The sequence below is a fragment of the Neofelis nebulosa genome, chromosome 2 (genome assembly GCF_028018385.1).
Source record: "Neofelis nebulosa isolate mNeoNeb1 chromosome 2, mNeoNeb1.pri, whole genome shotgun sequence".
Classification (NCBI taxonomy): Eukaryota; Metazoa; Chordata; class Mammalia; order Carnivora; family Felidae; genus Neofelis; species Neofelis nebulosa.
This window is the reverse complement of record NC_080783.1, coordinates 176,312,255-176,335,133: the sequence shown is the minus strand read 5'-3', so window position 1 is coordinate 176,335,133 and position 22,879 is coordinate 176,312,255. Positions and strand designations below refer to the sequence as shown.

General features: G+C 44.1%; 1 protein-coding gene and 1 long non-coding RNA gene across 9 annotated transcripts in view; one reads left to right on the top strand and one right to left on the bottom strand.

Moving 5' to 3' along the window:
- Nucleotides 1-22,879, bottom strand: part of FYB2 (FYN binding protein 2) — a 128,927-nt gene that overhangs the window by 26,314 nt on the left and 79,734 nt on the right. For 6 of the 7 annotated variants that reach the window (XR_009258098.1, XM_058717272.1, XM_058717273.1 and 3 more), the window contains exons 6-13: nt 21,422-21,456; nt 18,393-18,424; nt 14,708-14,810; nt 11,868-12,030; nt 3,417-3,531; nt 3,286-3,326; nt 1,909-1,987; nt 776-874 (exon numbers count right to left, since the gene is read on the bottom strand). Coding sequence is in view for 6 of the 7 variants with exons in the window: in XM_058717272.1 (XP_058573255.1) it covers nt 776-874; nt 1,909-1,987; nt 3,286-3,326; nt 3,417-3,531; nt 11,868-12,030; nt 14,708-14,810; nt 18,393-18,424; nt 21,422-21,456 (667 nt within the window). In the remaining variant the exon portion in view is untranslated. The remainder of the gene's footprint in view (nt 1-775; nt 875-1,908; nt 1,988-3,285; nt 3,327-3,416; nt 3,532-11,867; nt 12,031-14,707; nt 14,811-18,392; nt 18,425-21,421; nt 21,457-22,879) is intronic. The other variant, XM_058717270.1, reaches the window with a different exon arrangement.
- On the top strand, nt 14,041-21,436 carry LOC131504675 (uncharacterized). 2 transcript variants are annotated; one of them, XR_009258100.1, is made up of 5 exons: nt 14,041-14,173; nt 15,593-16,085; nt 16,918-17,081; nt 18,495-19,508; nt 20,938-21,436. It is a non-coding gene; the product is annotated as an uncharacterized LOC131504675 (long non-coding RNA). The 2 variants fall into 2 exon arrangements; XR_009258099.1 differs by lacking the exons at nt 18,495-19,508; nt 20,938-21,436 and having other exon boundaries at nt 14,045-14,173; nt 16,918-17,428.

The window sequence follows — 22,879 nt, the reverse complement described above, 5'->3', positions numbered from 1 at the left end:
ATCTGGTGACCTTAGGGAAATTATTTTATTGTCCCCTGCTCTTATAAAACACAGATCTCTGTCTATATCCATTTCTACATATTAGAGAAGTGCCTGCAGAAACTGCCCAGCCTCTCTTGTAGGCAAGAGGAAACATGGGCTGGGGCATGATTTGCCCACAACTGCACACTGAGTAAACGACAAAGCTGTAACTAGCATCCAGAATCCAGGCCTCCCATACTGCTGGCGAACGTGTAACCTTCTCAACCACTGGTAATTAGCGCGGAGATCTTGGAGGGCCCTTTCCAGGTCTAACACCTTGAGATATATGAACTAGTCAGCTGCAAAGTTCATCTCCCCTGTCTACACATTACTTCTCTCTGGAGATGCAAATTAGAATACAGAAGTGTAGACAGGGAAAACACTGAAACTCACAGGGCCAAGACAACATACAAGGACATAATTAATAACACAATGGCCGGTGATAACAGGGATCTATGGCAACAAAATTACTTTCTGGACTTTGCTTAGGCTTTCCTCTCTACCCTTGTTTACAACCCTGTTTCATCAATTTTTTTTTTTTTTTTCCAAACGGATGTTGTCACCTTCTTATTATTAGCTGTGGGTGTGGTTTATTCACAAATTGGAAAGAAGAGGCAGGTGATAAGCAGGCCTTTGGCTTTGGTTTCTGATACCCCCTGCACCGTTTCTGAGACTAGGACGCAGAGCCACAGGGCTGACACTGCGAGTTCTCCCATGGGGGGGAAAACAAAAACAACTGCCAAAGACTTTTTACCTCACATTTTCTTTCAACTTGTTTTTCTTCATTTTAAATCTGTTCTTTTCTTTCTTCAAGAATTTCTGCAGTCTTTTAAGGGCTTCTTTTCCATCTAAGCTAAGAGGAATCAGAGGATATAAACAACATGGCATTTGAGAGAGTACTAGAGAAGGAAGAGGCTCATTCCAGAACACGTCCCACTCCCGGAAGCGAGAGCAAATGCCTCATCAACCTCTGTGCTATTCTTATTTGTTTAGATGCCAATATGAAGTAACACATGCCAGTCAGCTACGAAGGGAATTATACTTCAGTACAAGCTTCATCCACCACGAATGGTCTCTATTTCGTACATGTGAAGCAAGAGCTTCCTTTCAGAGAAGATGACTTAGGGAAAGAATAGTTTACAAACTATACTGGAAATACAGCAATTCTGGCTCCTGAAATCCATGTCACCAACTTTTAATTGACTGACTGATATTACAACAATGGTGGTACATTTATTGCCCAGTTAATGATTAAAATTCTTCCGAATATGCTCTTGGGTTTTTTTAGGGGAGCTGGAGAGGGAATGATACATCCACACCATCCCATCCAGCATGGAACACTACTCCTCCCTCCAACCCTTGAACTTCTTGCTTTTGACCATTGCTGTTTTCATTTCCACAATGTGCCCTCAGTAACTAAAGTTGACGAATAAGGCCCATTTGAACAAATGTTCCCGATAACACTGAATTCTTAGATATTAAATTAAGTCTAAATCCCAGAGACAGTCTTCTTAACTTGCAAAGACACAAATTAAGTCATAACCATTGATTTCTTTCCGCAAATGCTATGATAGGGCTGAAGCGAGTTTTATTACTATTTACTTCTCCCTTTTGACTTAATTCCTAACACGATATTAAAGTTCCCTACTTGGAGAGATGGGCATTTTCTTAAGAGAGAAAAGCAATATGATTAAAGATTCTAGCATATGACTGTACACAATCCCAAGTCTCTTATTCATCACAATTATAGATTAAAGTAGCTTCTCTCTACGCATGACGCAAATCCTAAGGATGACAGAGTCAAAGGAAGAAGACTACTTCTTAAAGTCTGATTTTCCTATACCGGCAATACTATTAGCTACAAAGCTAAGAAAGAGAGAAACTCACTCTATTTTTGGGTAGTTGCCTTTTGTTTTGTAGACCTCTTCATACACTTCTTCACTATTTTCTTCTGGAATTAAAAGAACTGTTTTCATGTATTACAATGACAATAGCTCAAATTCATATTTCACCAGAAATTATTGGATACCTATCATGTGCTAGGTACACTTTCATGTCAGGCACGTTTTTAAAAATATTTTTTAATGTTTATTTATTTTTGAGAGAGAGAGAGAGAGAGAGAGTGCAAGCAGGAGAGGGGCAGAGAGGGAGACAGAAATCTAAGCAGGCTCTAGGCTCTGAGCTGTAGCACAGAGCCTGATGCGGGGCTTGAAGGGAGATCATGACCCGAGCTTATGTTGGATGCTCAACAGACTGAGCCACATTTTGTTTTCAAGTTTATTTATTTATTTGGAGAGAAAGGGACAGAGAACCCCAAGCAGACTCCGTGCTGTTAGCACAGAGCCCAACACAGGGATTGATCTCATGAACCATGAGATCATGACCTGAGCCAAAACCATGTGTCAGACGCTTAATCAACTGAGCCACCCAGGTCCCTCAGGCATATGGTAAAAATAATTAAACCCCTATAAAAGTAGGTACAAAATGAAAATTCATATTTGCTTCTCCCCTGATCCTAAGTCTGATCTGATATAGTCAAAGAAAGCAGGTTTATCAACAGATTCCATCTTTCTACCCTCTTCCTTTGCATATTTTGTATATAACATTCAGAGTCTATAAACATCACATGCTGTGTTGGATGTTGGGGCAATAAAGGGGAACCAAAGCATCCTGAATAATCTTCCCATTCTTAGCATGGCTTTAGCCTAGCCTAATACATCAGCTTAAGATACACAGATACAATTGAAGGCTACCCTGTATAGGAGGATTTTCAAGTTTAATTTTTTTTTAAATTTTTTTAATGTTTATTTATTTTTGAGACAGAGAGAGACAGAGCATGAACGAGGGAGGGGCAGAGAGAGAGGGAGACACAGAATCGGAAGCAGGCTCCAGGCTCTGAGCCATCAGCCCAGAGCCCGACGTGGGGCTCGAAATCACGGACCGTGAGATCGTGACCCGAGCTGAAGTCGGACGCTTAACTGACTGAGCCACCCAGGCGCCCCTCAAGTTTAATTTTTTTTAATGTTTATTTTTGAGAGAGACAGAGAGACAGAGAGACAGTGCGTGAATGGGGGAGGGGCAGAGGAAGAGGGAGACAGAGAATCCAAGGCAGGCTCCAGGCTCTGAGCTGTCAGCACAGAGCCCCATGCCGGGCTTGAACCCACACACCGTGAGATCATGACCTGAGCCGAAGTCGGGCTCTCAACCGACTGAGCCACCCAGGCCCCCCCCCACCCACATTTGCAAACGTCTTCTTATACTTACCATCATCTGAAGCAAATGAGCTAGAGAAATCTGACCTTGTTCTGTGGGGAGAAGTAACGCAGAGACCATTAACCTGTTGTGTTTTACCTTTAAAGTCTTAACACACTGCTGAAGGGCTGAGATGCACTTACCTCCCTCTGCTGGGGCACTCAACATCGTCGTAAGTCTCCTCTGAGATGGAGCGAGGCTTCCAGGCCCCCTGGCCTGGCATTTCTTTAGTGACCTCCAAGGCCTCCACATACCCACCTATAAAGAAAACAGAGAAAGTCCTGGAAGAATAGCTCATCAAGTGCTACTAGCATAAATGCATTCGCACATGTCGTGGCAGTGGAGGCAAGAACAGGAAAGGCAGATTTCATCAACTAAAACCGGATTATAATCTTGATGTGTGCGTTTCTTTGGCAAACCATTTTGCCTTGCAGAGACTCAGTTATGGTTCTCTGAAGTTGGGATAATAAAAACACGGACTCTTAAGTGAGTATGGCAAGGATGAATACGTATTCATGAAAGGTGCTCGTTACCTAGTGACCAGTAACTCCTCCCTCTTCTCTGATGGCTCTTCTCTAATCTCAGACCTCAGATGGTGATATCCTCCAGGGTACAGCCCTGGGGCTTCTCTCTGTTTACAAATTTTTTTTTAATGTTTATTTTATTTTATTTTATTTTATTTTTTTTAAACGTTTATTTATTATTGAAAGACAGAGAGAGTCAGAGCATGAGCAGGGGAGGGGCAGAGGGAGACACAGAATCCGAAGCAGGCTCCAGGCTCTGAACTGTCGGCACAGAGCCCGACGCAGGGCTCAAACTCACAAACTGCGAGATCATGACCTGAGCCGAAGTCGGAGGCTTAACCAACTGAGCCACCCAGGCACCCCTTTAATGTTTATTTTTGAGAGAGAGAGAGCATGAGAGCGAGTGGGGGAAGGGCAGAGAGAGAGAGAGGGAGAGAGAGAGGGAGAGAGAGAGGGAGAGAGAGAGGGAGAGAGAGAGGGAGAGAGAGAGGGAGAGAGAGAGGGAGAGAGATGGAGAGAGAGAGGGAGAGGGAGAGGGAGAGGGAGAGGGAGACAGACAGACAGACAGAATCCGAAGCAGGCTCCAAGCTCTGAGCTGTCAGCACTGAGTCTGACACGGGTCTCAAACTCACCAACTATGAGATCATGACCTGAGCTGAAGTGGGATGTTTAACCGACTGAGCCACCCAGGTGCCCCACTCTCTCTTGAAATTTAGATGATCTTATCCAGTTGTGTAGCGCTTTTCTCTTCAAATTTCTTAGACCAGTTGATTGAGCGAGCACATTAGCATTTCCTTACTCCTTAGTGATGGAATTAGCCAGAAGATGGGGTGCCAGGTTGAAAAATGTATGGGGATTGTGGGCGCAAGTAGCGAGCCCTGTTAACTGCAGGTGCTGGTGTATTTCACAGAGCTATACGCTTGTCATAACCATAAAACTGTCGTATTGTTATCAGTTGGCATAGTTTGAGATTTCGAGTACGGGTGATTCAGAACCATTTTCACACATGAACTGTTAATCAGAAAGAAGAAGTGATACATCTGAGAAATAAGCAAGAAGCAAACGGACTGTGTCAGTTAAATGAACCAAGTAACAAAATTTTAACCCCTGGTAAGAAGTCAGCAAGTTCGAACCCCAAACTGTCTCAGGCACGTCAGCTCCTAGAGCCGTAATGTGGTGCTTTTCCCTAAGAGGTTAGCAGCAAGTTTCTCCCAGCACAAAACAAAGATGCTGCACACACAGGTGCCTAACTCCTAGTTCAAGACCGCTTTTTTTTCTTTTTTAATCCTTCCTTTTGGCTGCGGCAAATGTTCAAGTTTATGGCTTCCTCTTAAAAACACAGACAGCTCCCAAATTTACATCTCTCACTTAGACATCTTTCACAAATTCTAGATTCTCCCTCACCCTTCACGTCACTCCCATTTGGTTGTCTAAATACATTATGTTCCAAACCAAACTCAAGGTTTCTTCTCTGCAAATCTGCATTTCCTGAGGTCGGTCCCAGCTAAGTAAACGGTGGCAGCTCGTCCTTTCTGTCGTTCGGGTCCCAAACAGGAAGACGTCCTTGACTCTCTTCTCTACTTGCAAATTCTATCCTGAATCCAAGCACGGCTCAACAAGTCTACCACGCACGCTCCTCCAAGCTCCCGTCCTTTCTCTCTCACGTTAGTTCCACATGCTCCTAACAGGCCCCTGATTGATCCCTTCGCATTTCTTCTTTCACGACAGCAGCCAGGATAATTCTTTAAATGCAATCAGATCACTCTGTTCTTGTGCTCACAGCCTGTCATTTGTTCTTAAAAACCTGTCAACGTAAATGTCAAAGTTCTTGCAATGGTCTGTAGAAGCCCCCACGCTATCCGGCCCCTTGTCATGTCTCTGACCTCATCCCCTACCACACTCTGCTCCAGCCACACACCTCCTGGCTGCTCTGCCCCCACACCCGGTAGGCTCCTGCCCCAGGATATTGGCACTCCTTCTCCCCTCTCCCCCGGAACATTCTTATCCTAGATACACATGGTTCTCCTCATCTATGTTACAGCTTTGAAGTCACCTATGAACACTTTAAAAATGCCACTTCTACCTCTCCTTGGCTTTCCTGATTCTCTTTCCTTGCCTTATCTTTTTCCCTGTAACATTTACTGCCATTCCATATAGTGGATATTTTATTGTTTATATATTTATGATCTGTCTCCTCTGATTAGAATGCAACCTCTGTGAGGATAGGAATTTTTATCAGTTTTGTCGACTACTATACCCCCAGCCCCTGGACCAGCGCTGGGCACATAAAAGGCACTCCAATATTTTTTAATATTAAATGATTTCAATAGATAGGTCTTCTAACAGAAGTGTTTTCTGTACTGAATTTTTAGTTATAGTGTACTGATATTTTAAATTTTCTATCTAGTGTCTCATTACATACTTGTTATTTGTTTTTTCTTCCCCTTCATCCTCCTCTTTCTTGACTGAGATTTCTTCTCTTTATTCTTTTTTCTTTTCTATTTGTTTGGAAGTTTCCATTTGTTTAGAAGTTACCCGAGTATGTTTTCAATTTTACTTCTAACACACAGGAAAAAGCACACATCCTAAGAGTACAGCTCAATGGTTTTTCCCAAGTTGAACATATTCATGCATGGAGCACATATTTCAAAAACCTAACACTGCCAGTGCCCCCCCGAGCCCCTCCCACGCTCTGTTCTGGTCGTCATTCCTTCTCACAAGGGTAGCCACCATCGTTAACGCCTAACGCATGAAGTAAATTCTGCTTGTTTCTGAACTTTTATTAATGGAATCATTCAGAATGTTTTCTTTGGTGTCGCCTACTTCAATACTCCGTGACATTCATCTGTGTTGTTGCATATAGCTGTAATTTGTTCCTTCCCGTAACTATTCCATTGTGTGAATACACTACATTTATTCATTGTACTTTAGATGGACACGTGGACAGTTTCCAGTGTGAGGCTATTATAAAAAGTTCTGCTATGAACATCTTGTATCTATCTTGGTAGACTGAAGGATGCATTTCTATTGGTACAAGAACAGGCACGGCGTTGCCAGTCATAGGCATACGCCGGAGTTTAATAGATACTGCCAGACGGTTTTCCAAGGTGAGTACCCCCGTTCACAGTCCCAGCAAGTGTAGGAGAGTTCTAGCTGCTCCACAGCTTCACTAACACTTGGTATTTTTAGTCCTTTTTACTTTAGCCATTTTGGGTGGGCAGGTAGCGATACCCCATTGTAGGTTTCATTTCACTTTCCCCACGACTTAATGAAGGGCTCTTTATTATGTATTTACTTTTTGAATGTCTTCGAGTGAAGTACCTGTTCAAGCATTTTCCTAATTTCATTTTTCTGATTTCTATTCTTCTTAAGTTTATTTATTTATTTTGAGAGAGAGGGGGCCATGAACGCATGTGCAAATGGGGGAAGGGGCAGAGAAAGACGGAAAGAAAGAATCCCAAGCGGGCTGTGCACTGTCAGCATGGGGCTGAAACTCACGAACTGTGAAATCACGACCTGAGCCAAAATCAAGAGTTGGATGCTTAACCGACTGAGTCACGCAGGTGCCCCTGATTTTTTTTTTTATTTTATTTTCTGGGTACAGTGACATTCACAGAAGCTTTATATATTCCATCTGAGTCCTTTGTCATATATCTATATGTACAGATCTCTCTCTCTCTCTCTCTCTCTAGATATCTGTATATCAAATAACATCTTCCACTCTGCTCTTGCCATTTCACTCTGGTATCTTTTGATGAATATATCCTAGCTATGCTCTTCTAAGGCTAACGTAAATTAATACTACAATTAAAAACCTTAGACTGCTTTGTGAGTTACCTTCTCAAAGTATGTGCTATTAATGTTCAGTATTTTTTCCCCTCTCCCCAGTTTTATGTTCTTGGTGTTTTTTCTTTTTTTTTCAGTTGATATTTTTGGTCAGCTTTTTTCTTGCATCCAAAATTCTCTATCCAGGATTATCTTCCTTCTGCCTGAAGTATATGCTTTAGAATCTCCTTTAGAGATGTCATTTGGTGATAAAAGTCTCTTTTTGTCTGAAAATACCTTAATTTTTCTTACACTGTTGACCTGCATTTGCACGGGCTGCACAATTCTAGACAGACACTCAGGATCCTTTGGCTGCACTGTATTCAAGTTACACACTCTTGTTGAGAACTCAGCAGTCAGCCTGCTTGTTTCTTTCTGGGTGACTGACCTTTTTCTTTGTTTGCTTTGAAGATATTTTCTTATTCTTCAGTTTCTTTAAGATCTAACTAGTGTGTTCTTTTATTTATCCTGCTTGAGAACTTTGGGGCTTCTTCATCTACAAACTGATTATCTTTCCACAATTCTAGAAAATGATGAGACATTATCTTTTTACTTTTTCCACTTTCAACTCTTTCTAAGGCCCCTTTGTAGAACTCTGACTTGATGTCACTTTTAAAATTTTTTTCTTTTATCCTTGAGGATTCTTATCCTCTCATTCTTTCCTATCATTCCCTACGGACTATGTTGGGATAATTTCTCTGAATCTATCTCCTAGTTCCTTAATTTCCTATTCACCCGTGTCTAATCTGGTATCACTCCCTTTCTATATCACTTTATCAAATTACTGTTTATCTCTATCAATTGTTTGTCCCCTGTTCCTATTCTTTTTACTTTTTAAAATCTACTATGATGTTTTGTATTTAACAATTCTCATATCTGTACTATCTTTCAGGTTGGTTCCTGTTGTCTGTTGTTCTGCTGGTCTCCAATCACCGTGACTTGTTTGCTTGTGTGTTTAGTAATTGCGACCTATGAACTGTTAATTTTTAAAAGTATACATTGTGGAATTACTTGAAACCTAGGATGGAAGGAGGCTGCATCAAAGAGGATTTTGTGTGCTTCTAGCAGTGATCTGGGAGGGCTCACAAGTTGATACACATTAGACTAAATTGGGTTTCCTCTGGACCACACACATAGTAGTGGGGATTTGAACTGCAGGTGGGCAAGACGATCAGCTCATGGGAATCTTTTTTTTTTTTTTTTTTTTTTTTCCTTCAGCCAGCATCAGGGTCAAAACGGACTGGTTTCGGCTCCCCGGGGTTTAGGCTTTGTTAATTTTGTTTTCATCCCCAAGAAGCAATACTTTTTTTAGATTGCTCGTTTTTACAAGAGGCCTATTTGCATAGGAGTATAGAAAGACACGCCATTGTCTTTTTCTTCTCAAAATTTTCTGTTTTCCTGCCCACTCTCCTTGACTAAGCATTTTATGCTATTGAAACAAGTACTGCAAAGAGCCATTAATGGACCCAGCGACTCCCTTTGTGCTTTCGCGGCCTGTGCGTTATGTACAGATTACTCAGAATAATCTTCTTTGCACTGTTTTCTTCACGGCATAATCCTCAAATCTATAGTGACTCCTCGTGGGCAGTCCATAATTGCGTGAAAACAGCTTTCAGCCCCCTATTCGGGGCTCTCCTTTAACTCTTTTATTAACTTCAACTTGTCTTCCTCTTTTTTTTTTTTTTTTTTTTTTTTTGCTATACTCCAAATTCAGTCTACCCACTTCTCAAGGCATGGTTTTGATTTTATGCCAACTCTGTGCTTTCTCATGTGTCATTAATATCACCAGAAATGTCTTTTTTTTCCCCCTGTTGTCACATTTATTTTTGAAAAAAAAAATTTATCATGTTCGTAACATTTGAGATCTAGCCTTTTATAACATTTATAAGAGCACAATACAGCATTTTAAACTATGGGCAGAGTCTCATTCATTCTATGTGGACATAATCCTTTGAGGTCCTGACGTTATACAGGAGTCTCCTATTATAAGCTCACTCGGGGCAGGCCCCGGGATACAGCTCCTGTCCTCTGCGTAACACTCCGTCAAAACAGGGGCTCAAGGGATTCGGAGCTCAATAAAAACCCTCAGGCCAAGTGTAGCTCTGGCATTCACCTTCCAGGGCTCCCGGTTCCTGCAAATATGCGGATGCTTTCTTTTTATATCAGTTCTGTGATACTTTAATACATCTTCCAAAAATGCAACCTTTACTTGTCTTAGTCGAGAGAATTATTCAGGTTGTCCAATCTACCACAGTCACACTGAAGTTGGATTTCTTCTTTTATTCCTTCCTTTCACAACATTTTGTCGGGGGTTCTCCAGCGTGCAAGACACTGTTCCATGTTGCAGAAATACAGAAAAAAATACCACATGGTCTCTGATCGCGTGGTGCCCACCGTGTACCATGGGAGACAGACACATAGCCCATGAATTGTAACGTAAGGGATGCTCTGTTTTTAGATGAGGAAATAAACGAAGAGAACTAACACTAATTGAGCACACTAACTAGATACTTTATGTGCATTGACAAATGGGCCTTGGAAAATAAGGCGTATTATTCTCATTTGCATATGAAAGTCTATAAACCTCCCAAGGTTATGGGATTAGCATACAGTGGTCCTGGGTCCTAGAACTGCTTCACTCTAAAGCCTAATGTGGAAATGTCATTCGGTTGCTGTTTTCATGTGATGGAATCAGAAAGGAGTGAGGAATTATGTCCCTGGAGAGCAGGGAAGAGGAGGATGGACTGAAGTAAGGGAGACCTCAGAAGAAGTGACTTTTTAAAAAAATTTTTTTTCTTTAATGTTTATTATTTGAGAAAGAGACAGAGAGCATGCAGGGGAGGGGCAGAGAGAGAGGGAGACACAGAATCGGAAGCAGGCTCCAGGCTCTGAGCTGTCAGCACAGAGCCCGACCCGGGGCTCGAACCCACAGACCGCGAGATCATGACCTGAACTGAAGTCAGCCGCCTAACCGACTGAGCCACCCAGGCGTCCCAAGAAGTGACTTTTAAGACAGATCTTGAAGGATGCCTAGGACATCAGGAGGTAGAGAATTCCAGACAGAGATTGGGCAAAATTACAGGGGCATTTCAACACGTGACTTGGGAAATACAGAATAAAGCAGAGAATGCAGGGATGTGGCCAACTAGTCCAAAGGCAGATTTTAAGGGGCCCTGAGTCCATCTCGTGATCACTGTGTTTTTATTCTTGTCATAACTGATTTGTAACATGTGAAATGTCAGTGGTTTGCCATGGTTTATTGGGCTGGAGCAGACATCTGTTTTGTCTACCTGCTATCTTCTTTTTCTTCCCGATAACAGCCCTTTCCTTTTGCTTGGGAAATCCTTCAATCTGAGTTACTCAGTTTTGGTAGAAGTGACTCTGCCCCCAGCTCCAGGGGTGAGTTTATGGCACAGGCTGGGCCAACCACAGCATCATAGCTCCCATTCATGATGGCTGGATCAGTGATGACATGTGACCCAATCGGAGCCAGTAAACCCAGATCTGGGCCTTTTCTCCTAATGGGTGAGAAGGTTATAATTTCTAGTGTTCCCCTGGGGTTCCCAAGTGGATAGGGTATAAGCCCGTTAATGCTAGAAGCCATCTTGCCTCCGGAAGGGTAGGATTTGTCTGAAAATGGAGCCATGCCAGGGGGGGGAAAAGCCAAGAGGAGGAGAAGTAATATTGAGTCTTTGTATTCTATCTGTGGACGCAGATCCCGCCATGGCCAGACTTTCCTCAAAGTGAGCCTCCTTTTTTTTTTTTTTTTGCTTAACACAATATGATGTGATTATTGTTACCTATAATCAAGAGTCTTGACTAACATGAAGTAAAACACAACCTAAATAAAGTCAGCTAATGATATACTGTGTCAATTATTTTGGCCCACAAAAAACAACAGGAGCTGGCAGACACACAAAGTATTTGCTGAGTACCTATTACGTGACATACGGTCAGATCTGGCCCTGACAAAACCCCTGTGAGGTCCACAGTATGAGCCCTTTTTATGCATGAAGCAACACTGCAGGAATATGAAGTTATTTCTTACATAGCCAGTAAGATTTGAACTCTGGTCTCCTTCTACATCCAGTGCTCTTTCCATGATCTCCATACCCGTGTCACTAGGGCGAGTTACCCGGTACATAACAGATGTTCAACATTTATAAACTAATCTACAATCGTGGACACGCACAACTTTAGAATCACGTGGTGACGGTGAAGAGAACCAGGAAGAACACAACTTACCGTGGCTTAAGGAGTGTCTGGCCAGCTTTGGGTCATGGGGGCGGGGCTTTGTCTGGACAGCGATGATGCTCCCAGTGTCCTGTTTCCCGGGCAGCGGGCTCCTGCTGCCTCCGTGGACCTTCGTCACCTTGTTTCTTCCCAGCATCCCTCCAGAGGCAGTCCCCTAAATGCACGCAACAGGGAGAGTGCTGCTGAATTCGGATTTACCTGCTCTGTGTTTCACTGACTTGTGCTGTTCATTCATTCACTTCTCACGGATGGCAATGATCTCTTATGGTACTGAACGCAGTCTCCCTAGACTAAGTTTCACAAGGATGCATACGATGTCTTTGGCTCGCCTCTGAATGGTCACCGAAGGCCAGGCAGGGAGGCATCCCCCACCCCCGCCTGGAGGCAACCAGCATGAAACACAGCACTGACAAAGCAGGCTCTTCCTATATTTAATCTCACCTCATCCCCATGACACCCCATTAGGAAAATATTAGTCCATGCGATAAAGAGTTTAGAAGGGTTAAATAACTGGCCTCTGGTCTCACAGCTAATAGTCGACCAGGGCAGGGCTTGAGCTCAGAGCCCCGTTCTCTTGACCACCGAGGGATGCTGTGTTCCTTCTGCCTGACATTTCATCTTCCCACCTGCCATTTTTCTGTTCCTCCTCACTTCCTTTCACCCCTCCTCCCTCCAGGGTTTGTCAGACACCAACGCTGAGTTCTGGTGATTGATACAACGGGCAGGGTGGCTTCTACAGCGATCACGGAGACGATGCACAGGAACAATTAAGGTACCATGGGGCCAGCGCTATTTACAGTTGTATTGTTCACTGAGACGGAAGCAGAGGAGGGGAGGTCAGTTCTCTAGGCTGGGAGACAGGGTGGGGAAAGACTACCAAAGCAGGTCTTATTAAAGCGTATTTTAAAATGTAAGTAAGACATCGACTGAGGGGATAAAAGAAGACCCGATGCACAAATCAGCACGAGCAAAGCCACGGGGGTCTGGCCAAGGGTTAGTGTCCTCAGACCAGAGTATGGAGGCTGACGCTGAGGGCAGAGTGGAAGGAAGAGGGGAAAAAAGAGATGTGAAAGATGGGACAGAATGAGGCTGAGTGATGCAGGGTCTTGTGGGCGAGGCCACCTGTGGGCTCCACTGAGCCTCGGGCAGCAACCCGAACGGATGTGCATTTCAGAAAGATCTGGATGGATTACCAGGAAGAGGCCCTGGAAGGACCAAGGGGAATTACAGCATTTCTGGCCATCTGTCAGACGACAGTGGGAGAGGAGATTATGGTCCTTCCGGCTCCAAGTGGGCGGGAGGCTTGACCAGGACAATAACCTCTTGAGAGTAACTGGGAAAAAGCTGACGTATTTAACAGATATAAAGGATGGGGTCTCCCCAGGTCTTGGTGGGACCTGGGCAAACTCAAAGGCCAGTACAAGGAGGGGCATTCTTTTAAGTCACACAGCCAAGAATGAAGTTTTTAATGGGGGAAAATGACAGGGAAGAAAGTCAGTTTCATACACGTGCCTTCCTTCGCTGTGGCCCCTAATAAAGTGGGGCAGGGCTCCCCTCGGGCTGTCCTTGGGAATGCTTCCGAGGAGGCTCGGTTTGAACCACAGATTATGTATGTTTTTACTGACTTACCATTTACACATCTGACCCCGAACACCACTGCTACTCCACCCACCATGTTTATGTAACGGAATCCAAATACTTTTTATTCCCAAACTCAAATCCACTCTCGGAAAGCAGGAATATGTCCCTTTAGTGGTGGCCTGACCCCATACCTGGCTCTTGTCAAACAGCCAGCACAGATGACGAACAAATCCCCGCTTTTGCTCTTTCGCGGTCGGTCGGTATCCCTAACCTTGCTCCCCTATTGCCTTTTTCATGCTCCTGATTAACCCCTTCCTGACCTCGGCCTCATCGCCCACTTATGGGCTTGCCCTCTCTCCGTCCTCATGTGCAATGCCACCCCCCTAACTCTGGTCCCTGCCTTTCATAATTCGTGACTTATTTCTTCCTTGAATTATGCTGCTTTGTGACACCCTATAAACACACAACCCGGTCAGCCTGGGTCTCCAGGCCCACAACACCGACGACCTGTTGGATTCACCCAAGCCCTGTAGATGGAACTGAAATGATCTGAGGTCATAAGGTAGGCACATCTCAAATAGGTTCTTAGAATGTTCTGAGCAGTACAACTGTCGAAGTGGTAGCAACTGTCGAGGCCTCTGACCACTCCAGACGTTCTGAAGGGGACAGTGTCAAATGGATACAGAGACACGCATATAGGCGGTATTTGCGGACAGGTAATAACTAACAACACCTTTCATTTTTATGGTAGCTTAGGGTTTACCAAGCACTTTTACGTACATTACTTCTTTTTATCATCACTAGCGAGACAGAATCAGCATGGGGCTAAAGATGATAACTGGGTACAGATTATTTCTTTTTCTTTTCCACATGAGATGGCCTAGCTGAGAAAGGAAGTTGTTTTAAGCCGGAGTACGCGCCTGAAGGAGGCCCCTCCTCCAGGCTCCTTCTTTTGCAGGGCAGAGCACCTGAATGGCTGTCCCTTTATGTCTTGCCCTCAAGGCACTTGGCTGAATCCACACTAGTCCCAGCCCTTCTCCTAAAGCCTGCTTCAGGACTACTGAGTGGAAAATCCAAGGCTAGAGCTCTGTGTTACGGTCACGTTTATTTCTTTGGTAAAACACCCAACACCCACTGCGTCTTCTGACTCTGAACAGCTGCTGTCACAGCCTCGGAAAGGTCCCTCCATGAACTGCTCCTACAACATGGCTGGACTGTTCTGTTGGCCCGGAACCCTAGAAAACGGATACCTCGAAAAGACGGCTTGAATGTAGATCCCTTTCTGGTTTTCGAGGTGCCAATTCACACAGCTCCTTTTCCTTCTCTTTTTTACCTTCATCTTCATGTGTAGGGCTTAGATGTGAAGAGATAGCAGGGAAAAAGTCAGGTTTAGAGTGTTTAGATCACAGTGTGCCCCCCCCCCACTTTAATGAAATGAATGGAAAAAATGAATTTAAACAGACATCAATAATCCCTCTTCTCTCCCCACCTTCTTCTAAGATGAGGATCAGGCCACCCATTAGATCATCTCGTTGAGTTTCTATCTGCTCCAGTCAGTGCCAGAACGAATCCCTGCTTAAAATCTCCCTAGGAACTCGCCAATGACTACAGGATAAAATATAAGCCCATTGTGATCTTACTGCAACCTTTCTTTCCAACCTCGTCTCCCTCTGCTCCTTCCCTCCACTTTTGCTCTAGACTCTCACATTCCCCAAACCTACCAGCCTAGTTCAAGCAGTTCTTCCTTTTATCTTTTTAAGTTTTTTTCTTTTTTTTGGCGGGGGGCGGGGGGGGGGCGGGGGGAGCAGAGAGAGGATCCCAAGCAGGCTCCGTGAAGTCAACGCAGACCCTGACGCGGGGCTCGATCTCACGACCATGAGATCATGACCTGAACTGAAGTCTAGAGTCTGATGCTTAACCGACAATCACCCAGGTACCCTGCAAATCTCCCTTTTTATTTACTATTTCCCTTATCAGACATGCCTTCCACATCTTCTATTGCTGGAAAACATGACAGCAATTTGTTCTCAATGTGTCTGAATTTCTCCGAATCTTACCTCCAAGAATCCTTTCCTGATTCTCCCAGTCCTACCTTCTTATCTGCTGCCCCAATAATGTGTCCTTCCATCTTGCAGCTTAACACATTGTCTATGGATCTGCCTCCAGTTCGCTCACTTTGCCTTGTAAACTAACAAGTTACAAGGAGGCAGAGCTCTGTGATTTCTGTATCCCAGCACTAGTGCTGTGTAATCCATGGCGGCAATAGCACAGTCCTGGCACAGAGTGGTACTTAGTATTCCCGAAGGAAACGAATGACCTCCATGCACGAGAATACAGATGGCAGCTGCACCGGAGGGAGTGTAAGAGAGGCAGGGTGGACGGTGTCATGAAGAACCAGGACAGAGGACCAAGGGACAGAATGCTGGAGAACATCAACACCCATATGAGAACTTCTGCTTCTGGCATAGTGAACTAGATTTACAGCCACAATTATATGGAAGGCAGAAGGAGAGGAGCCCTCAAAGAAAATCAGAGAGGGGCCACCACGGGAGGAAAAGCACCAGAGAGAGCGCTGTTCTGAACGACAACGGCAAGAGTTTTAAGGAGTTTCCTTCATGCATCTCAAAAGTGAGCACTCACGCCCACCTTTAAGGCCATATGCTAGTTCTGTGATGATCAGGGGCTGTGAAGGAGGGCTGGGTTCTAATCCCCAACATCCCCCTTTCTGAAAGTCTAAGACTTACCTGTCTAAAAAATCTAATTGTATCATTTATAAGTGAATGGTCACAGTGCCAGTCTCCACGGTTACCATGAGAATGAAATGTGATAAAAATGTTGAAAGCCTAGCACTGTTCAGAGCACATAATGGGCCCTCAATAATTGTCAGTGTACTTTTCTTCATGGAAGCATTTGCTATGTCAGAAGTACCCGATTCTCCTGTTCTCACCACACACTGCTGGTATTTCTCCTAAAGCATTAACTGCCTTGTTGACATTATGTCCTTTGTAACCTATCTTCCTGTCCCTCAGGCCCTTGTCTGGTACTTTCTACACAATTGGACCTCCATAAATGGTTATCAAATCCAATTCGGTATTGTGAGTTCTAGGGAGACTCTAAGGAAATGGGGTACATTATCCCTGCTTTGAAACTTGTAATTCCCCCCGATCTATAGTATAAAGTCTAAATCTGTGCCATCCAATAGTGACTACTATCCAGGTGTGGCTCTTGAGCACTTGAAATGTATCAGGTTCAAAATGAGCTGGAAGTATAAAACAGATCTGGATCTTGAAGACTTGGCATGAATACAATACTATAAAATACCTCAGTATTGATTACATGTTGAAAGAATATTTTGGCATACTGGGATCAATGAAATACATTAATTTCACCTATTTCTTTTTACTTTTTAACATACAGCTACTAGAAAACTCTTAAATGACATCTGTGGTTTACCTTATAGTTCCATCGGATGGGGCTGGTCTAAATGGCAAATAGACAGCGTGGAACCTCCTGGATCCCGCTCTGTATGTGCCCCTGGCTTCGTTCCTGCTGCTCCCACACTGCACCTTATGCTCGGGCCTGATCTTTGTTTGTGGATTCCTGGACCAGCCTCACTGTTGAACAGTATGTCTTTGCTCCTACTTTTCCTTGGGCCTGGAACATACATTCCGACATTTTCACCTGGCCAATTCCTACAGGTCTTTCAAGAATAAACTCAACTGTCAACTCTTCAAGAAAGGGGGCCCAGAGCCTCATCTCTGGGCTTCTATAACCTCTTAGCAGTGATTATATTATATTGCAAAGTCCTACTTATGTGGTCATCTGCCTCCAAATAGCTCCTGACCCCCAACCATTCTGGCCTCCACTCCCATCTTGAACCAAAGGCAGAGAATATATTCTATTCATTTTTGTACTTCAGAATCTAGCGGCATCTGAACAGAGGTAAAGCTCAATAAACATTGAATGAATCATTCGACATGTGCTTACCAAGTGCCCAGCACCCTGCTAGAGGGTAATTATGGGGACCATGAATTGAGGCAGGCAGGCCAGAACTCAAGGAGAAACATGAAACGGGCTTCCCCTATGACCCACTGCTTGCGTTCGTATCCTCGGTCAGAAAATTTTGATACTTCTCCAGAGTTCACTGACCGTGTTTACCCTAATGTATTAAAAATAACTCCAGGGGAAAAGTGACAGACACAGACTCTGAAGAGGCGGGTAAGAGGCCGGTAATGCCCTTGCCAAGACCGTGCTCTGAACCTACCAGTAAAAGAGGTTTTAGCAATACCAAGAACAGGACAACATGGGCCCTCCTCACAAGGAGCTCCTACGGGAAGGAGGTAGAGGAGAGTGAGGATGAACTGGCATGTTAGCAAATAAACGACATACAGCAATGTCAGCGCCAACTTGTGACCTTACAGGGAAGGGGCTGGGTACTTCTCTCTGAAGGAGGGGAATTAGGAAGGTTTCTTACAGGAGAGGGTGTCTGATGGTCACTCGATGTTTGCCAGATCATCAAGTTGGGGAGTAAAGGCACAGAGACTCGAAACAGCACGCTGGATTTTGGAAGCTAAGGTCTTGGGGAGTCACGTGATCGTTTTATGCCTATTTGTGTGACTCCCACAACCCAGGAGCCCCTGAGGGTAGTGGTCATATCGCACCACTGCTGCAGTCCCCGCAGTTAGAAAGTGACTGGCTAGTGACGTTGGGGGTCTCAGTAAGTGTTTGCTGATGAGTTTGGCGTGGGCTAGAACAAGGCAGGAGGCAAAGGCCGTGCAGGAGCCCTGAGCACCTTCTCTGTACCAGGCACCTTGCGGGGCACGAGGGAGGCTGAACCAGGCCAGTTTGCCCAGCTGGCCCATTGAGGAAAACTAGTTCAGTCATCCGAGGGTCAGTGGTTGGATAAATGTTTTTCCATTTGAAGGTAAAACTCACCTAAATTCTCCACGGAGACCACTCTTCCAAGGCTGAAAATAAAGAGGAAACTGGTCATTTTCATAAATCAATCCAAACCATGCCTTTGTTGTTTGGTTACAGCCCATTAGAGACTTGAACAAAAGATGAGGTGAGGCCCGAGGACAGAGCAAAGGCAGACACGGACAACAGAAATTTCCAGGAACCATGAGAGGAAAACAAGCACCCCCAAAGCTACGGCACACGCCAGAAGAAATGTGTAATTTGCTTAGAAGAACTCATTGTCCTCTGCATGCTTTTCCAGGAAGCCTCTGTGGAGGAAAGACTTTCTGGTCACTTGAGGAAATATGTGCTTGGGATATTGGGGCAATATTTCAGTGGGCAGAAGTGGTAAATGAGTATGTAAGCCATGCTGGGGACTCTCCCTTGCTGGTCGTGCCCCACCTTGATCCAAAGTCAGCTCTCATATGATCTAGATTTGGCTCTGTTAAAATTACGTCCCAGTGACCACAACAGAGCTCCTCGTTTATTCAGTCGTCACACAGATCTGATTCATTCATTATTCTGAATCTAGACAAGAATACTGAAGAAAACAGAAAATATCTAAGCCTCGAAAATGCTGTCACCAAGACCAGCCTCATAGCTCATTTACCCTCCTTTGAGGGTAACCCCACAAGCCTTCATTCGGGGACTACTGGTTTTTATTTTCCATAGAATTCTAACAAACTGGATGGCAGCGCAGGTAAAATAACACGTCAGACGGACCTCTGCTGCGTTACTCACAGGTTGTTTTCTCTCTCTGAGCCTTGAGTTCTCACCTCGGAAATGAAGCAGAGATACTACCTCGGCGGGGAACACTGAGGATTAAGTGCTCCCATATTTGCACAAGTGCCTGACACACAATAAGGACTCGGCACATGCTTTTCCATGTGAAAGACTCCCTTCCAGACACAAAGGTATTGACAAAGAAATCCTAACTGTCCGACAGGAGACAGCAAACACCCTTGTGGTGGTCGGATGTGAAGGGATCTAGCTCTGAACACCTAACAAGGGCCCAAAAGCATTTCACCAAGAAGAGCGTGAACTATGCCCACTCAGTCCATTATGTTCCAGAGGATTCCACGTCATCAAGAAAAGGTAAAGTCAGATTCCACCCACCCAGTTAAGAATACTGAGATCAACAGGGGCGCCTGGGTAGCGCAGTGGGTTAAGCATCCGACTCTTGATATTGGCTCACGGCACGATCTCACGGTTCGTGAGTTCGAGCCCCACATCGGGCTCTGCACTGATGGTGTGGAGCCTGCCTGAGATTCTGTCTCTCCTTCTCTCTGGGCCTCTCCTGCTTGTGCTTTCTCTCCCTCTCCTGCCCTCCCTCCCTCCTCCCTCTCTCAAAATAAATAAAAACGAATACTGAGTGAACACAATTCATGTCTCTAAGTTAAGACTTAAAAGTTAAAAATACTTTCAAGCTTTTTAAATTTTGAATGGGATAAACTCTAGCTATTTATGGATTTCACCTGTGCAGAAAAGTTTATCATTTGGTGATGTTGCCAGATAACTGAAGCCAGTTTTTTTTTTGGTCTTGTTTCTGGAAACTTTTTAAAATCAGAATGGTTGTACCCTTGTTAATAAGAACAACAATCATTTATAGTTTTCTAGCTATAAAGTGTACCCACTAAGGAATAGTCCTTTGCAGCAAGTGTAAGAAAGCAAGCAGAAAGATGTAAGATTTGACTAAATGAAGACAATGAGAAAAGAGTAAACTTTAACTGACCCACAACATGAAGTTAGCACCTACTGTATGCCAGGCACTTACCTACTCTGAGTTCTCCCAGCGATGATGAACCCCCTTATTTACTGAGCACCTACTACAGAAGATATGGTAACCACAAGGCATATGCTTCCTGTCCTTACAGAGAATACACATTTTACACAGACATAACTGGGGCTCATGACTGCAACAGAAGCCAGCACTTACTATTAAACTGTTCACCTGAATTTACCTTATTCTCATTCCTACAATGACCCCAGATGTTGGTACTTTTTTATTTTTTAAAAAATTTTTTAAATGATTTAAAATTTTTTTTTAATGTTTATTTATTTTTGAGAGACAGAAACAGAGTGTGAGCAGGGGAGGGGCAGAGAAAGAGAGAGAGAGAGAGAGAGAGAGAGAGAGAGAGAGAGAGAGAGAAAGACACAGAATCTGAAGAGGCTCCAGGCTCTGAGCTGTCAGCACAGAGCCTGACTCAGGACTCGAACTCACAGACTGTGAGATCGTGACCTGAGCCAAAGTCGGATGCTTAACCAACTGAGCCACCCAGGCGCCCCATAAAATGATTATTTATTTTTGACAGAGAGAGAGAGACAGAGTATGAGCAGGGGAGGGGCAGAGAGAGAGGGAGACACACAATCCGCAGCCGGCTCCAGGCTCTGAGCTGTCAGCACAGAGCCCTATGTGGGGTTCGAACTCACAAACTGCGAGATCATGACCTGAGCCAAAGTTGGATGCTTCACCCGCTGAGCCACCCAGGCACCCATGGGTACTTCTATTATCTCTATTTTACAGGTGAGGAAATGGAGGTTCAAGATCACACAGCCAGGAGCTGGGATTGAGGCCAACAGTGATTCTGCCTGAACCCTAATCAAGCTGTTCCAAGGTGGCACCTACACTGTGCCCACGAGGAGCCAGCAAATGTGCCTTCAAAGGGCTGGTCATTCTCGTGAAAGCACAGATATGCACATTTGGCTTGTGCCACAGCAGTCCTCTCTCTGAAGGGACAGTTATTAAAGGCCGGTTGATGCTGGCCGCCATAGATAAGGGGCTTAGAATGGATTGGGACCAGATTCTCTCCCCCTTCCACATTTTCTATCTCTGTTATTACAGGCCTCAGGCTACAGAATCTTAACAGCTGGAGTCTTGGAAAACCCTCAGGAATCAGGGGAAAACCAAAAGCAAAGGCTTTTCTCCTTGCTCATAAAAACAAAATACGTTAAAATCAATTCTGTATACCTGTTGTAGTTATAAAGTTGGTAAAAAGAGCAAACAATACCTTTTGCAGTTCTTCAATTTCGACTTCGTAAGTTGCTAAAATAAATATGAAAAAAATTATATCAAAGGCAGTGTATTCACCCATTCCGTACAGCACCCAGGATTCAAGCGATTACGCAAGACTGCAGAGTTCAGTTTTCTCAGCCTTCAGAACGCGGATCTGTGTGAGGCTTTGTCTACACGGTTTGGGAAACTCTAGGGTCACTGATCAGGGCTTTAATCTCTGTGGGGATTTCCAGGATGGAATATAGAGTCAGTGAAAACACTTGAAACAATTTTCAGTGTCCTGTTTTGGTAAACAGATGTGCACCCAAAGCTTAGGAGAGAGCACTGAAATTTCGTGGTAGCCATAAGAAGGGGAACTTGGAAGGGAAGGGAAAAAAGGACCCCCCCCCCAAAAAAAAAGCCTAAATCTAACTTCAACAAAATGAACTCCATAGCACAGTTATAAGTTTTTACTCTATGACTGTTTTGTTTCCTTAGTATCTTTTTTTTTATTGTTTATTTTTGAGGGGGGAGGAGGGGAGGGAGAATGGACAGACACAGGCAGGGTAGGGGCAGAGAGAGAGGGAGACACAGAATCTGAAGCAGGCTCCAGTCAGAGCAGAGCTCCATGCAGGGCTCCATCTCACTAACTACGAGATCATGACCCGAGCTGAAGTAGGACACTTAACTGATTGCACCACCCAGGCAACCCTCCTTAGCACCTCTTGAAAAGAGGAGACTGGCCACCAGCTAAGGTTGGAATTCCTTTTGATTGTTTCTGAGAGTTCTGTGGAACGTATTGAGTGATGTGATCCCAACCTTAATGATTAGCAAACGCCAAGGAGTGGCAAGAATGTGGGTTCAGAGCCCAGTCCTGCCACTTCCCATCTATGGGATTGCAGACAAATTCCTTCATTTTCTTGAGTCTCAGTGTGCTCATTTGAGAAAGGTAGTCAATGGGAAACCTCCTTACACAGTTAATGGGGAGGTTAAAGGAGATGATGTAAGAAATGGAACATACTTAGAGCACCAGACATTGTATAAAAAGTGATGGGTTTTTTTTGATAAATTTGCTTATTTGAATATTCTTTCTTGAAATGTCATCTATAAAAGTGTTTTCCCTACTGCTAATGAATATACGGGCATAACAGGTAGGGCTCTCCCTGTTTTTCTTTTCTTTCTTGCTGCTAGGGTCCTGAAGGTTTTGTTTAAAAAACTGACCAAACAATATGTTGCATTTCTAAGCCATCATCATTCTACACAGGTAGTCCATTGATAAAAGAAATGAAATCCTAGGCTTTCTTTAGGGATTGCCTACAAGTGACTACTGAACAAAGACCCAAGATTCTCTATGTATGATTAATACTATGTGCTTCAACGTGAGTACCTGTACGCTTTTACTTTTTACTGATTTGTGAATCAAAAGGTATTACACCTTGCTTTTGCTTGCTTTAAAACCTTTGTTTAGCCATTA